The following is a 15,151-nucleotide window of genomic DNA, read 5'->3' as shown; positions in this document are numbered from 1 at the left end:
CAAAAGCTGTTAAAGAGAAGTTTTCTAATGTAATTGGAGGATCCCATGTACCATATACCCACTAGCTGTCTTTCCAGTGCCAGCCACTTTCTTTTCTGTTCATATTTCTTCCCCAAATCTGCTGCACAAAACATTAATTCTTTTCATTACTATTTTAGCATGAAATAGAAAATGAAATAAAACAAAACAATCTGCATTGAACCAAATGATAAACCTTTAAAACTATGAATATTATTCATAAGTTTTGGATACCCACATACACTGGAACTTGCTAAATAAAATATTGTGGTGAAAATATAAAAAAAAAGGTCCTTATAAATTGTTCAAGTAAATCAACTCCCTTTAAAATTACCTGTTAAATTTTTTTCAAAATTGAGTTCTAGGCAAACCATTTAAGATCTATTCATCTGTTCTCATATGCACTTTTCTAAACTTTTAGCACCTCTGAAATTGGGGAGTTTTCTTACATTTCATGGATTTGGCTCAATGAAAGACAGCATTGACCTGGAAACTTTAATGGCAATTCTTTATTCTTTACTAAATATAATAAGGCTCAACTCTGAGGGACAATACCAAAAAACAGCAGTGGCATAAGCATGGCGTAATCACCCTCCACTTCCGCAAGCAAAGCTGCAAAGGAAGAAGGTCTGGGCCCGAGCTGCAGGCTGTTGTTGCTCCTTCTTCTCTCGCCCCTTCATTTCCAAAGTTGGATAATGGCTCAAGGAGTCTCCGCCATGCCCGTCTGGTGTCACTCAATTTCTGGTAGCCGGAAAAAGCGGGAGTAGAAAAAAATGAGCTGTCTTTTAAAGAAAATTCTCAGACAGTACCAAGTGACACTGGTTTGTATTATACTGGAAATAGTAAGAGTAGCATCTGGAGCCTGACCAGTGTCCTCACTTTCCTCAGCCTGTGTGGGCCACGATAAATAAAAGTTCTGTGACGATGAAGAAAGGGTAGGACTGGAGAACCGACCCTAGCCACTGAGCATGAGGCACCCTGGAATCATCAAAGGATTTCAAATGATAATGCGCAAAGTTAAATATTATTGAGGATGAGAAGTATTCCTGCATTCCCAGAAAAACAACCTTTTCTTCCCCAGGACAAAATAGTTCTGAGAAATGTCTCGGCATTCTTTGGCCACTGACCTGGAACTGTGAAATGTTGGAATAGACTTAAGTTCTCAGTTTCATTATTTAAATTTTAGATGTTTCTGGTTATTCAAATTAAAATTGGGGAAAGGGTAAAGCTGGAGCTGGGGATAGAAGGGTGTCCCCCACAGTGGGTGTCCTGTAGGTGTCAATAGTAACAATGCATAGATTCATAATGGTGTTCTGGAGAAAATGTGGTTTAAGCCTCTCAATGACTGCCTTCCCATTCCCCATAATCTAACTAATGCAGAGGGTAATGTAAACAATTATCATGATTGGCACTGCTGTGTATTTCTATCTCTGTGCATAGTATCTTTATAACTTCCAAATAAAATGTTGAAATAGGCAGACTGTTCAAATTAATTCTCAAATTTGGCTAATGTTGATTTGGGAATAGAATTTATAATTGATTTTTTTCAACATAACGATATAAACATTTAAAAAGGCCCTAATGAAAGAATGCATACTCTGTTTGAAGAAAAATTGTACTTTATATAAGTTCACATTTGGAGTTTCTGTCTCTCTTGGGTTGTCCTCTTGATTATTTTAGTTATTGCATAATATTTAATCAAATTAATGTAATTAGAATGCATCATTTATTAAAGCCAGAATTCTTTAACCAATTCTTGAAAGTTATTATTTTGTGATACTATTTTTACTTATTGTCTCTTGAAAATATTAGTTTCTAAGGGAATGTAATACTTAGGGGACCATGGGATGTAACATTTTCTCTGTGTTCCTTAATTAAATCATTTGATATCATGAGGGAAATAAAATTGAAGATAATTTCTCTGACTAGCTTTAAATCATAGAGGCTAATTTTCAAGGAGAACAACATTAAAAAGTGGTAAAAATCTTTAAAAAGACAAAACATGAACTTTATGAATTCTTCTGTCTTATCAGATAGGCAAATATGTTTTCAATAAAACACTATTATAATTGCAGTTTATCTATTATGTTATCTCACTGAGAAGGATTACCAATGTTTGTTTTTTTGTTTGTTTGTTTTTTTCAATTGTTAGCTTTAACGAATAAATCATTAACTAAGCAAAATAGTGCTATAATAGTTTAACAGGCCTAAAGGGGAACTCTATGTGATTTACACACACACACACACACACACACACACACACACACTTACTTTTATTATTGTCAGACTAACTTCCATATGTGAAACAGCCTGATCACCTCTCAAATGTGGAAGTCACATGCTAATACCACTAAATCCTGCTGAAATTTATTAGAAATGATAGATCTTAATTGCTTCAACAGGGCAGAAGAGATGTATCCTCACTCTACTCTTAAATTGTATTTCAAAGTCATAAAATAACAACTGACATTTAGACACTCAAGTTTTCTGGAAGCTTGAGGCAACTTAATGTGATAAGGACTTAAGTGCACACTGATAAGCAGATGCGAGTGATATGGGAAAGCACAGGTGATGTATAAATCATGTTTCTGTTTCACATTTAGAAAGACACCTTTGAGTGTCTCTCCTCAGTCATTCCTCTCAGCTTATGCTGCTGCAACTCTGAGGTTCTGCTATATGGTCCATCGAGCAGCACTGGAATGCCAGATCCCCGTGATGCTGATCCTTATCATTTAGGCAATTTGTGGTAACTAGCTCTATGGCCTTCATTCTCCTGTCTAAGTTGCAATACCTTTTGGAATGGATGCAGGATTTCTTTCTCTCTACTTGGGAAGTAATAGTTCTTGAAGTCTAAAGTGAATTCTCTCATCAATGCCCTAGCTCGCAAGTTATTTTGGATGGATGCATTTGTCATAGAGATGGATACATTTTAAATTTTACTAGTTTTAGACTTTGAATCTTTTTTTTAATTGTCAGAAGTAATTTTTTGTAAGATGTCAGATCAGTGGAATCACTAGCACAAATCATAAAACCATTAAATCAATGAACCTTTATCATTTATGGACATTTAGCTTCTGATACAAGGTGCTGCATCCACGTATTGCTCATAGAAATGACAATAATTGAGCATGATGTCATCAAAATTCTAAATCAAGGGTCTAGTCTAAGGAGAAAATCATATTTAACTAAGTCTTTAGCATATTCATTAGCTTTTAGAAGTCAATTACCTCATTTATTGAAAAGGGTTGCAAATATTTCCTCTTATTATGTCTCATTGATATGTTGACATAGTAGCAAGAACTGACCCTGTTAGAAATTTAATGTGGGATTTTATGACATCATAGTATTATCTCTTTGGTATTATACAACTTTTAAAGTACTCTTTAATAAGAATTTTACAACAAGTTAATTTTCAGTTTCATTTCTCATGATAATGCAAAATTGAATGATTTCCTGTGTTAATGTACAATTGCCCTAAATGTCTTTTGTTTGAAATTCTTTCAACTGACAGTCATATATACTCTCAAATGGAAGAGAGAGATGGAAGTAAACATTCTTTATGAGGACTGAGTTTCACAATCTCATATGTCATTTCATGTGAATGAACAATCTAAGATTCCAATGACGGGTACACTGGTAGAAAGGTCCTTGTACTACATGGTAAAAAAAAAAAAAGGATCCAATCCATGCAATGATTCTACACATACAGCTGCCTTTAAACACAAGTTGAAGAGAAATCCCCTGTAGCTTTGCTTTCTTCAGACACCCGAATGCATAAAATAATTGAAAAATCATTAAAAACATTGCAAGAGGGCATGCATGCATCTTACAGGGACAGGGGACATACCTGAGAACATCTAATCTCTCTCTCTCTCTTTCCCTTAGGCATCTTTTCCTGCCAGAGTTGATCTTCCTGAGATTTTCATTGCTTCTTATAAGTGGCCTGGATGGACTCACGGTCCATTGGATCAAAGAAACTGTGCTGCATCCTGGGCTTTTTCCACTGCAAGTAATAATATTTCACTCACTCCCTCATAACTTCTCTTGTGTTTAGAGCATGGTAGAGTATTTGGACAGTTTATAAACATAGAAAATGTAAATAATAGAAAAAATGGTCAGTTAAAATATTCTGGCCAAAGAAAGGAACCTGGAGGTTATAAATTTTATTCTAAAACTTGGATGTTAGTGCCCAATGTACATAGACATTGAATAAAGAGGCAAATTTTATTTGATTTTGAGTTTGAATGAGGTAAAGAATTTTGATCCTTTTCACCATGACATCATGGAGAATCCTATTTTTCCTATATAAACTCACACAGAATCTTTACATTATTTCTTTTCATAAGATTTTCAAAACTATAGTTATTAAACTATTTTGAAGCAAAATCCATTTCTAGAATTTAAACATAGTAGACTAAAGTTTTACATCTCATCTTATACAAAATTAATCTATAGATTTCAAATTTAAGATGATATAACATCTTTTAATAAGATTACTTTCCGAAATAATGTTAATGTTCATTTTAAACTGTAAGAAATACCTCTCTAACAGATAATTTTGTGCGAGTTCCTAAGGCCAATAAATAAGAAACTCAGGTTGACCCCAAGATTTGATCTCCAGAATTATCTCCAAAAACTTTCCCACAATTAAGTAAGATACTATCAACAATTTTTTGGGGGGGAGGGTTTTGAGACAGGGTTTCTCTGTGTAGCTTTGGCGCCTTTTTCCTGGAACTCACTTGGTAGCCTAGGGTGGCCTTGAACTCACCGAGATCTGCCTGGCTCTGCCTCCAGAGTGCTGGGATTACAGGTGTACGCCACCACCGCCTGGCCAACTATCAACATCTTTATCGAGCTATGTTCTGGTACTTTAATTCAGTCTAAAAGAGCATTTAGGAGCAAACTAAACACTACAGGCACTGTGAGATGAGTGCCGAGGATCTCGGGGAGGACAGTGTAGGCACTGACATTCTCTGGGACAAGAAACTGCTGATCACTATGTACTTTTAATTCTTCGTATTAACCAGGTTACTCCAGAAAGGCTCTGGAATAGCCATAGTCTTGGGATAGCTCACTTCAGAGGTAGTTACGAATTTTTATTCTGTACTAGTACCCACCTTATGTTTTCCCATTGTTTCTCTTAATGAGTTAGAAATCCATAACTCATTTGGGCCCTGTTTCAGACTCATTTCAGCACTGTTTGAATAAAGATTTAATCAACTAAAACACTAATTTGTGCTTATATGGTAAAAACCTCCTAAACTATGTGAATTCCTTAAATTTAGGGTAGACCAATAGACCAAATGTATTTCTGTATACATTTGTATTTCTGGATACATTTATTTTTTTCCTTTACTAAGAAAATTTTTAATTCATTTTATATACCAACCCCAGATCCCCCTCTCTTCCCTCCTTCTGCTCCCCAGCCTTACCTCCTCAGATCACCCCCAATACTTATGTTCTTAGTGGTAAGAAACACAGCCCCTTACCAGGGCTGCTGTGGAGAATGTGTGCATTAGTGTCCTCAGGTCATGTCCCACAGACAGTCTCATTGCAGTCTCTGGTAATTCTCCTGCTTTATGAAGGAAGCCCATGAAAGTAAAGTAATTCACAAAGACAAGAAGTGTCAGAAATCATTCTGGCCTCAAGCTTCCACCTCCATTGTTACTGTTTTTCTTCACTGTAAAATATTTTCAATAAAATGATATACAAACACTTAACAATACATTTTTGATACTAATCACATAAACAAATATCAATATATCAAAGAACTTCTATTATCCACTAGAAAATAAAGATTTACTCTCTTGAGAAAATCAGAGGTGACAGGATACTGTTATTTTATCCTACAAAGTGTATCCTGTTGAAAAAAAAAAACCAGGGTTGAAAATGAAGGGGAAGCTGTTAATGAATACATCTAAACACAGCAGACTAATACACACATTTGAGATGTGTAGAAAGTATACACAGACACATGTCTACAGGAATTAAGTTAAAGTGAATTACTTTAGAAAACAACTCCAAATTGATACCTTGAGGGATTCCCATGAGGCTTTTTGGAGAAGAAGAAACAAAAACAAACAAACAGACAAAAAACAAAAACTATGTTCCACTGAGAAAAGAGAATGCATTTAAAAAAGGCTTTGTGTTTTCTGCCTTTAATTGAAAGTGCACAAAATACTGATGTGGGATTTGACCAAGATGAACTATGAACACAGAAATGATGGTAGGTTTCTAACATCTCAAAAATTCCTACTGAAATGATCCTCACCCTAACTTTTTCTTCTTTTATATTTGTTTACATTTTTTTCCTGGTTTTTCGAGACAGGGTTTCTCTGTGTAGCTTTGTGCCTTTCCTGGAACTCACCTGGTAGACCAGGCTGGCCTTGAACTCACAGAGATCCATGATGGAAGTGTGGCCACACTGAAGACACCATTTCTGCTACCATTGATTCACTTCCCATTATCCTATGAGGGTGGAGATAGGACCCCTTTCCTTTTCTGTTCTTTACCAGTCAATATATATTTATTTTTATGATAATATTTAAAATAGTGTGCATGGTGTTAAGTGTCATGGCACCCCAGCAACAACAAAACAGGAAAAGCCCATACCTAGTGACCCATTTCCTCCAGCAAGACCACTTTTCCTAAACATTCTCTAATGCTGCAAGCAACTGGGAAGTAAGTTTTCAAATTCTAGAAACTATTGGGTACGTTTATCATCCAAACAACTATGATATACAGCTAATGACTTTTAAGAGTATTATAGTAATAATAGTTACATACCTATTGATACACTCACTAAGTTGCACATATATGCATATATGTGTGTATATCTATATGTTTACGTATAGAATTAGCTGCATGCCTACTAAAATATGACTATTTTGAATCACATTATGGATATAAAAGTGTGCTACAAATATTTTAGCTATAGTATAATATAGATATAGTAGCTTAAATTAACAGAAGTATGGCCTCCAGGGTAGGTACATTAGATGCCAATGTAAAAATTAGGGATTTGGTATACTTTAGTATACTAAGTTACACTAGATAAATGGATTAATTAAACTGGATTAATTTATAGTTAATATTTCTGTGATGAATTTTCTTTATTTTTCATTCATATAAATCATAGATTAACTTGCAATTCTAGGGAAGATGCTGTCCTAGATGCAAGAGGTACCATCTGCCACTCGACAGGTTTCTTAATGAAAAGGTGTTCAAATATATAGAGACTATAAATGAGTATGGAACCAGAGAAACCTTTAAGACTTGAGTTACTGGAGCAATACCAATTTTGAAAACTAGTTGAGGTTCAAATAACAAAGTATTAGAAATATGATATCACATAGTATTTGAATATTCATCAGTATTTTGTTTGAAACAGGTGTGGCAGCTGACCGAATAGCAATTCAGTCCAAGGGTCGATACACAGCCAATCTATCCCCTCAGAATTTGATCTCCTGCTGTGCCAAGAACCGTCATGGATGCAACAGTGGAAGCATTGATAGGGCTTGGTGGTTCCTGAGAAAACGTGGGTAAATAACTGTTCAACATGTGTTTCTAGGATTCTTAGAAGTGGCTTTCTTTTTTAAAGTGAGAATATAGAAAAAGACTGGTTTCAATTTTTTTTGTTTTACAAAAAGAAATTCTAAAAAAGGTGCCACATCTATATAACCACAAGTAAATACCACATTTAAAATATATATTGTCTTGGCTTCTACTAACACTATCAGCCACTGGAGATAGTGTTGGAAGAAGGTACATATTTTCAGATAAATTAATATGAAGACTCAAAGAAGTATCTGTTCCTGTTGCTCTGAGCTAAACAAGCTGTATTGGGTCTTCACAGAGCAAGTAACATTGGTCAATGTCACTGATGAATCTGTTATTCCATTTGGTTAGCCAAATTGAGGAATATAGAACTCCAGGAAAAATCAGATTAAACACATGGAAAAGAAAATAAATGAGCAATTTAGAGTTTTCATGACCCATTAGTTTCTATCTTATTGAATGTAAAAATGGCAAGGTTTTTTTACTCTCATGTAGTTTGATATATATGTAACATCCTATGTCAAGTGTGTAACAAAGCTATTTAAGAACAAAGGGAATTCTAGCTGATAGACAGTGGTCTAAAAGGTGGTTAATTTGTTCTTTACCATATAAGACTGATATGCCAGCTATTTCATGGCATCTGCCCATAGCCAGCCATGAGTGAGAGGCATGACAGATATTAATGGGAGCAAATACATTAATTTGTTCATATGTTTCATATAATAAAGAATTGTTATGTATCTTCCAGTTTGGTTAACTTTTGCTTAGTCCTATGATCAAATAAAACAGTTGATATTGTACAATGTAACTCCTACACCTAGGTCTTAGGGCAAATCACAGATGTGGGGACAGAGAGAGTAAGAGCCTGAGGAACAGGATGACTACTATCAGATAGCATGTATATATATATATATATATATATATATATATATATATATATATATATATATATATATATATATATATACCACACATAGTAGTAATTAGTGAAGAAGGGTCATGAATTTAAGAGGAAGTGGGAGAAGGAGCATTGGAGGAGTTGGAGGCAGGAGAAGTAGTGATATAAATGATGTGAATCCAGTACTAACATATGAAATTTTTAAAAAAATGAACTTATCATCATCATCATCATCATCAGTAGTAGTAGTTTGCAGAGATGGCTCAGTGGATAAAGTGCTTGCTGTGGAAGCATCATAACCTGCATAAAAATCCAGTTATGGCATCACAAGCCTATGACAGCAGTGCTAGAGATCAGAAACAGAATATCCCAAGGATTCACTGGCCAGAGAGACTAATCCATTGGTAAACTCTAGGTTCAGTGAGAGACTCTATAAGGAGAGTGAAAGACAAAGAAATAAACTTTAATTTCTGTCCGCTATGTGTGTAGTTAAGGACACAAGCACCATTACACATGTGTACACATGTATGTCACACACAGATTTAATATGTATATGTTAAATATATTACATACATAAGTTGGCATTGCAACCCAACAAATCCCATTGTGTTCATCTGCTTAGCCCACCATAAAAAAATGCCATAGACAACAGACATTTTGTTCTGGCATTTGCAAAGTCAAGATCAACATGCTGGTTGATTCAGTGCATCAGAAGTAATCTTTTCTTGGCTGGCAAATATCTACCTTCTCATAGTATCCTCATATAGTGGAGAAATAGTTTCTTCTTTTTATGAGGAGAATAATCCCATTTATATGGAGTCCATTCTCATAACCTCACTTAAACCTGATTATCTTAAGGCAAAAATTCAGATGTCATTACCTAAGCTTTAGAGATTCAATATCTTTAAAAAAGATTACATTTATAATTAAAATTGAATTATATCACTTCTTCTATTCTCTTTCCTTCCTCTAGGTCCTCCATTCAACTCTTCTGTGCCCCAACTCTCAAATTTATAATTTTACTCTGATTATTTTTATTACATACACACACATATATGCACTACAAAATTTATATACATTTACATAAGTACAACCTATTGAGTATGTTTTTGTTGTTTGCCTGTATACAGTTTCAGGATTGGCCACAATGAATTGGATAACCAATAAGAAGGCTCATCCCTGGGAGAGGCTAATTCTTCTCTCTCAACAGTCACTACTTGCTCATAGTTCTTTGTCTAGGGGTATGGCAATTTTGGTATTGCATTTTGATATAAATAATTACATGGTTTTATTTCCATTCTATCTACTTCTCTATTCAGCAAGGTAATGTTAAATTTGGAGTCAAATATTTTGGAGACAAATAACTTACTTGTGTGTTCAGTTTAAAAATCTATCAATAATAGCATAAATTTTGTATAATATACAACTTAGTACTTTTGGACTTATAAATTTCAATACTATATGAATATTATACTGTTTCTCCCACAGTATCATGAACTAGGCACATATTCAATGAAATCTTAAGAAAAAGGATAGTGCAGTAGATATGTTAACAAAAAAAATCTTAATTCTAAAAGTGAAGTTTTCAGAATATTCCATCAGCAAATAATCAAATAAATGTCTTCATATTAACCTGGATTTATGGCAGAATATTTTTCATTTTCAGGAAATTACACACCAAGTATATAATTACGTATGAAGAATGGATCGAAGTAAGAGTTAAAAATAATAATTAAATAGGAAAAGGAGAGAAGATTATAGTATCATTAAGCTGCTGTGTTATGTAATTGTCTGGCAGTTTAGAGTTATGCAGGTGAATAAACAGGAAAATTGGCAAATGTTTACTTCAGTAAACTTGAGTATAGACAAGATGCTAGGACATTTTCCTGAATACTATCCTCTTTTTTTCCTTATTACTCTTAGCCTGGTATCTCATGCATGCTACCCACTTTTCAAGGACCAAAACACTACCAATAATATCTGTGCCATGACAAGTAAATCAGATGGGCGGGGCAAACGGCATGCCACAAAGCCATGCCCCAACAGCTATGAGAAATCCAACAGAATCTACCAGTGTTCTCCTCCATACAGAGTCTCTTCAAATGTAAGTCTAAGCAGCAGGAACTAACAAGGATGCCATTCTCAAATTATATAGCTCTGCTGTTATTCATACTATTTTGAAATTATTATAGACTAACAAATATTATGTTTACAGATGTAATTTTCTATTTACTACATTCATTTGTGAATGGTGTGTGTGTGTGTGTGTATGTGTGCGTGCATGTCTGTCTGTCTGCCTGGGGATGAGTGTACTTCACTTGTATCTGGAAATCAGAGAACAACTTGGCAGGAACTGCTTCTCTCTTTCCATCATGTTGGTCCTGGAGATGGTGCTCAGGTCATCAGGCTTGGTGGCTTACACCTGGATCTCTGAAATACCCACTGAATCTCCCTAACCTGTTCACATACAGTTGATGTTATTCTTAAAGTGCCCATTAAAAACTTGCATTTTGATCAATTATAGCACAATATAATTATTATAGCAAAAATGTAAGCGATTGGCTTAAATTGTAAAATGCTTCCCAAAAGAAAGTTTTTAATTATGCTTTATAAAGTGAATGAAATTGACAATTCATAGCTAAGCCATTACCTGTTAATGGCAATAATTCATTTTATTGTTCTCATGCTTTAGTCCATTATATAAGAGAAGCTCACTATAGTGAGAAAAAGATCCCCTTAGACTCTCCAGCTTGTCATGCTTAGTGCTCACCCAGTTTTAACCCAATCTCACCAGAGTTATCTGGACTCATTTTAGAAACACATGAACCTTTGGTTACCACCAGTTCTTTCAAGATTATAATCAAATGTTTTTATCCTGGTATACTGGCCTTTTATTTGTAGTAGACCTAGAACTTAGAGAAGTTAATATCTTGCCATTGTTTAAACCTCTACTCAACTATAATGATCTTAATAAATGAGATCATTCTCTATGGACTACATAGCTCATACCTTCTTAATCTTCTTTACTAATACAGAAAATAATTTCTCTGACTCAAATGGGTATTCACCTTTCCATCTGACGAAACTTCACACAAGGGTTCAGACCTGTGGCAAAACTTCCTGCTGTTTTCTTTGACATGCAAGTGGGATTGTCTTCATATGGATTTATTGTAGGATTCTGTTCATGCTGAGTATAATTATTTACCAAAATGGATTGGAATAAGAGTTAAAAATCATAATGAAATAGTAAAAGGAGGCAAGACTACAGTTTGATTACATTACTGTGTTATGCAGTTGTTTTCTGGTTTTATCAATGGTCCTTTATGCTTGTCCCTATAATTGAACATATTATATGATCCTGAAGTTAGCTGTTCCTTTTTCTGTCTACACACCATGATGTAACTAACTTAAGGATGATTAAGCATCAAAATTTGTTTCTATCAGACTTTGTAATACAGACTTTGTGCTAAATGTGCATGGAAGAACAAACAAACGAATGAATGGATGGATGGATGGATGGATGGATGGATGGATGGATGAACCAACTGCCTCCATACTCAGGGGAAACTAAGTGAAAAATAGCAGTATTTATAATGAAGTTGTAGAATCTTGCTCATCAGTTGTTTGGTGTAGCTACTCTTATGATCAAAAGCTCAGAGGTGACATGAATATTTACTTGCTCAATCTTCTAAGTGATTTTTACTATTTTTCTTTATCACTGTAAAAAGTTACTATAATTTTCTCTACTTCAAAATTATTGTCATAAAAAAATCAATAAAGCAAATGGGCTTATCCTGATTTTAGCAAGTTCATCACTGCAGTATGGTGCACATGACCATTTCAAAGCAGGACTACAGGGCACCTCAAGTGGCCAAGTGAGGATTATGGAATCCCTAAATGGATTGTACTCCAGCTCATATTATACACAGACGTCAGCCATAGTATTTATCATTTATTCTCATTGATACTTTTCATTCCAGGAAACTGAAATTATGAGAGAAATCATACAAAATGGACCAGTTCAAGGTAAGATCAGATGAAATGTCATTTTCAGTTATGAATTTCTATAGTAAGCAACATTACATGATATGACATCAAAGGAGCATAATGAAAAGAAAAGCTTAAGCATCTTCATAAGGGTCAACACTTTTAGCCTGTGCAGTTGCAGAAGATTGGCTCATCAAAGCACATCATGAGCTTCAATTTTACTTTATGAAGATAAACTTATTTATTAGTTGAACTCTTAAATGCTAGCAACACATTTAAGGAAAGCTGGCTAAGTCTCTCCAGAGTTATCATGGACCACCTGATAGGAACACATGACTTGCAGTGATTAATTCAATGCAATGCATATTATCCTTGGTCACATGTATGAATCACACATAATGTTATTTAATCACTTTCCATTTAGGTGGCTTTAGGAATACATTGACAAAAAAAAATGAACATTACCAGAAACAAAGTAGATAGTTTCCCTTCTATAGCAGGTCAAAGAAAATCAAACAAACTAGGATGGATTTTGTGTTTTACAAAACCATTTTTTAATTAGACTTATTTTGTAAATTTGTTGTTGGTAGTAAAGTATTATTAAATAATAAAACATACAGTGGTATACTAGATATAGATTTTGACTTTAGGGTGTATCTGATCCTTTTTCTTTATTGGAATCTGTCTTGTATCAAAAATGTTGATAAAGATAAATTCACAAAATGTATTTTCTGTATAAAATTTTGCCTGAAATGCATGGGAAAACAAACCCAATGAGATGTGAAATGGAATTCAAATAGTTCCCACAAAAGGCCTGAGAATAGCATCAATATAGTGGGACATAAATTAAAAATGCTTGCTATATATTCGATGAACTATTGGTTAGTATTTTCCCTTTATTTCTGAATGCTGATCTAATTAGTATTGATATAGGGAGAATCATGGATTTTAATATTTTTTATTGAAATTATTTATCAAAAAATCGAAGCTTATGATAAGCATTTCCTAAATTTAATTTTAAAAGATCTTAGAACTTTGCAACCAATAGATAAGGCTTTTTTCTTCTTAAGCATGTGGAATTTGTTGGCAGTTATAACTGTGAGAATTCATGTGTAATTTTACTGTGTGCTTTGTCTAGTGGTGTCTATGATACAAATATGAAAGACAGAAGAAATTTTAATTAAAGAGCAAACTCACAACCCACACTTTGACATTTTCTTCTTAAATGATTTTGGCAATTCACTAGGCAATACATTTGGCTTAAATCATTCTGAATTTCCAAAACATTGTAATACTACTCCCCAGCCTCTACTCTTAATCAAAATAAATTTGGATCCTAATTCTTTTTATATTGTGCAAAACTGAGATTTACTTTGTGGCCATATATTATTTTTTGAATATCACATAATAAATTAGAAATAGAAAAAATTCAAGGCCATAGAATAAAAAATAAAATCAGTGAGCTCTTATTTTGGAATTTTTCAGAAAATATCTCCCACCAGCCTTAGCCAGAGTCAAAACAAAACATGCACTAGGACTTCTGTCTTTTGTCCTCATACATCTTACAGTTCTGTGCAATAGTTTACTGTGTGCAGCTTCCCAAGACTCAGAGTGCAAAGCCGGTTCTTGCACACGTGCAGGCTTATAGATTCATCTGCTTTGGTTTAATGTCAGAGACTGAAGGAAGATGGTACCTTTGTGTTACTCATGTTGGCTTCTTACCATTTGCTTTAGTTGCAATGTTTTATAGTTTTATAGCAGTCATAATATATTTTGTTCATGATATTTAAAGTAGATATTTAAGGGTTAAAAGAGTCAGTGGTTACATAGAGAGGAAAATCACCAGGAATATCTTCATATTTTTGTGAATGAAAAGAATGCTACTTGGCTCTTGCTGTAGATGCAATTTGATTGCCTGCTAGCTGTAGCTTGGTTTCACTTATAGCATTTCTGTCTGCCTCAGGACAAAAATATGACAAATGGATTGAATATTGAATATATAACACTGTGCGTATTTCTCTAAAACCTGCAGAAAGCAGAAATTTACACAGGGTACAATCTAAAAATTCTTAAAACTTGGTAGGGGATGTGTTTTATAGTGAATAAAGGAGACTCAGCTTCCAATGACCCTTACAGCCCCCAAAGACCTTGAACACTAAAGAACGAAGCTAAAAACAGAATATGAGAAGCCACATTTCAATTTGCGGCATGAGCTTCACTGTGGGATCTAGCAAATGCCAGTGACCTTCATTCTGACTTCATTTAAAACACATGTTACATTAAGATAGGGAAACTTCGTTCTTAGCTACTGTGATATTCATATCTAGTTCCAATTTAAAAAAAAATAACAAACAAAAAACAACAAACCTCAGAACATGCTTCCTGAGAGAGAAGTTTAAAGCTTTCAACCTGAATTGCACAAGTCTTTCCACAAAGCACCACATGAAATAGCAAAGTAATCTAAGAGAAGGAATGAAGGAGGATTTATGAAGCATAGGTTATGGTTTGTAAAGAGTGTAACACTGACTCAGCTCTTCAGAGCAGAAAGGATGAAATCCTGCCAGAATATTCCTTTGTACATGATTTTTCTTTTATTAGAATCCAACAAAGAAAGGTTTGAAAGACATTTTAAATGTAAAACATGTACATAAGTAATATTATAAATAGTAGATTTTTTTTTTAAGGAATAGG

General features: G+C 34.2%; 1 protein-coding gene across 1 annotated transcript in view; it reads left to right on the top strand.

Moving 5' to 3' along the window:
- Tinag (tubulointerstitial nephritis antigen) overlaps positions 1-15,151 on the top strand; it is a 102,416-nt gene that overhangs the window by 31,524 nt on the left and 55,741 nt on the right. The window contains exons 5-8 of the mRNA XM_036194040.1: positions 3,904-4,027; positions 7,409-7,559; positions 10,397-10,577; positions 12,454-12,499. Of these exons, the coding sequence (XP_036049933.1) occupies positions 3,904-4,027; positions 7,409-7,559; positions 10,397-10,577; positions 12,454-12,499 (502 nt within the window). The remainder of the gene's footprint in view (positions 1-3,903; positions 4,028-7,408; positions 7,560-10,396; positions 10,578-12,453; positions 12,500-15,151) is intronic.

The sequence above is a fragment of the Onychomys torridus genome, chromosome 7, assembly GCF_903995425.1.
Source record: "Onychomys torridus chromosome 7, mOncTor1.1, whole genome shotgun sequence".
Classification (NCBI taxonomy): domain Eukaryota; kingdom Metazoa; phylum Chordata; class Mammalia; order Rodentia; family Cricetidae; genus Onychomys; species Onychomys torridus.
This window is presented reverse-complemented; position numbering and strand designations above follow the sequence as displayed.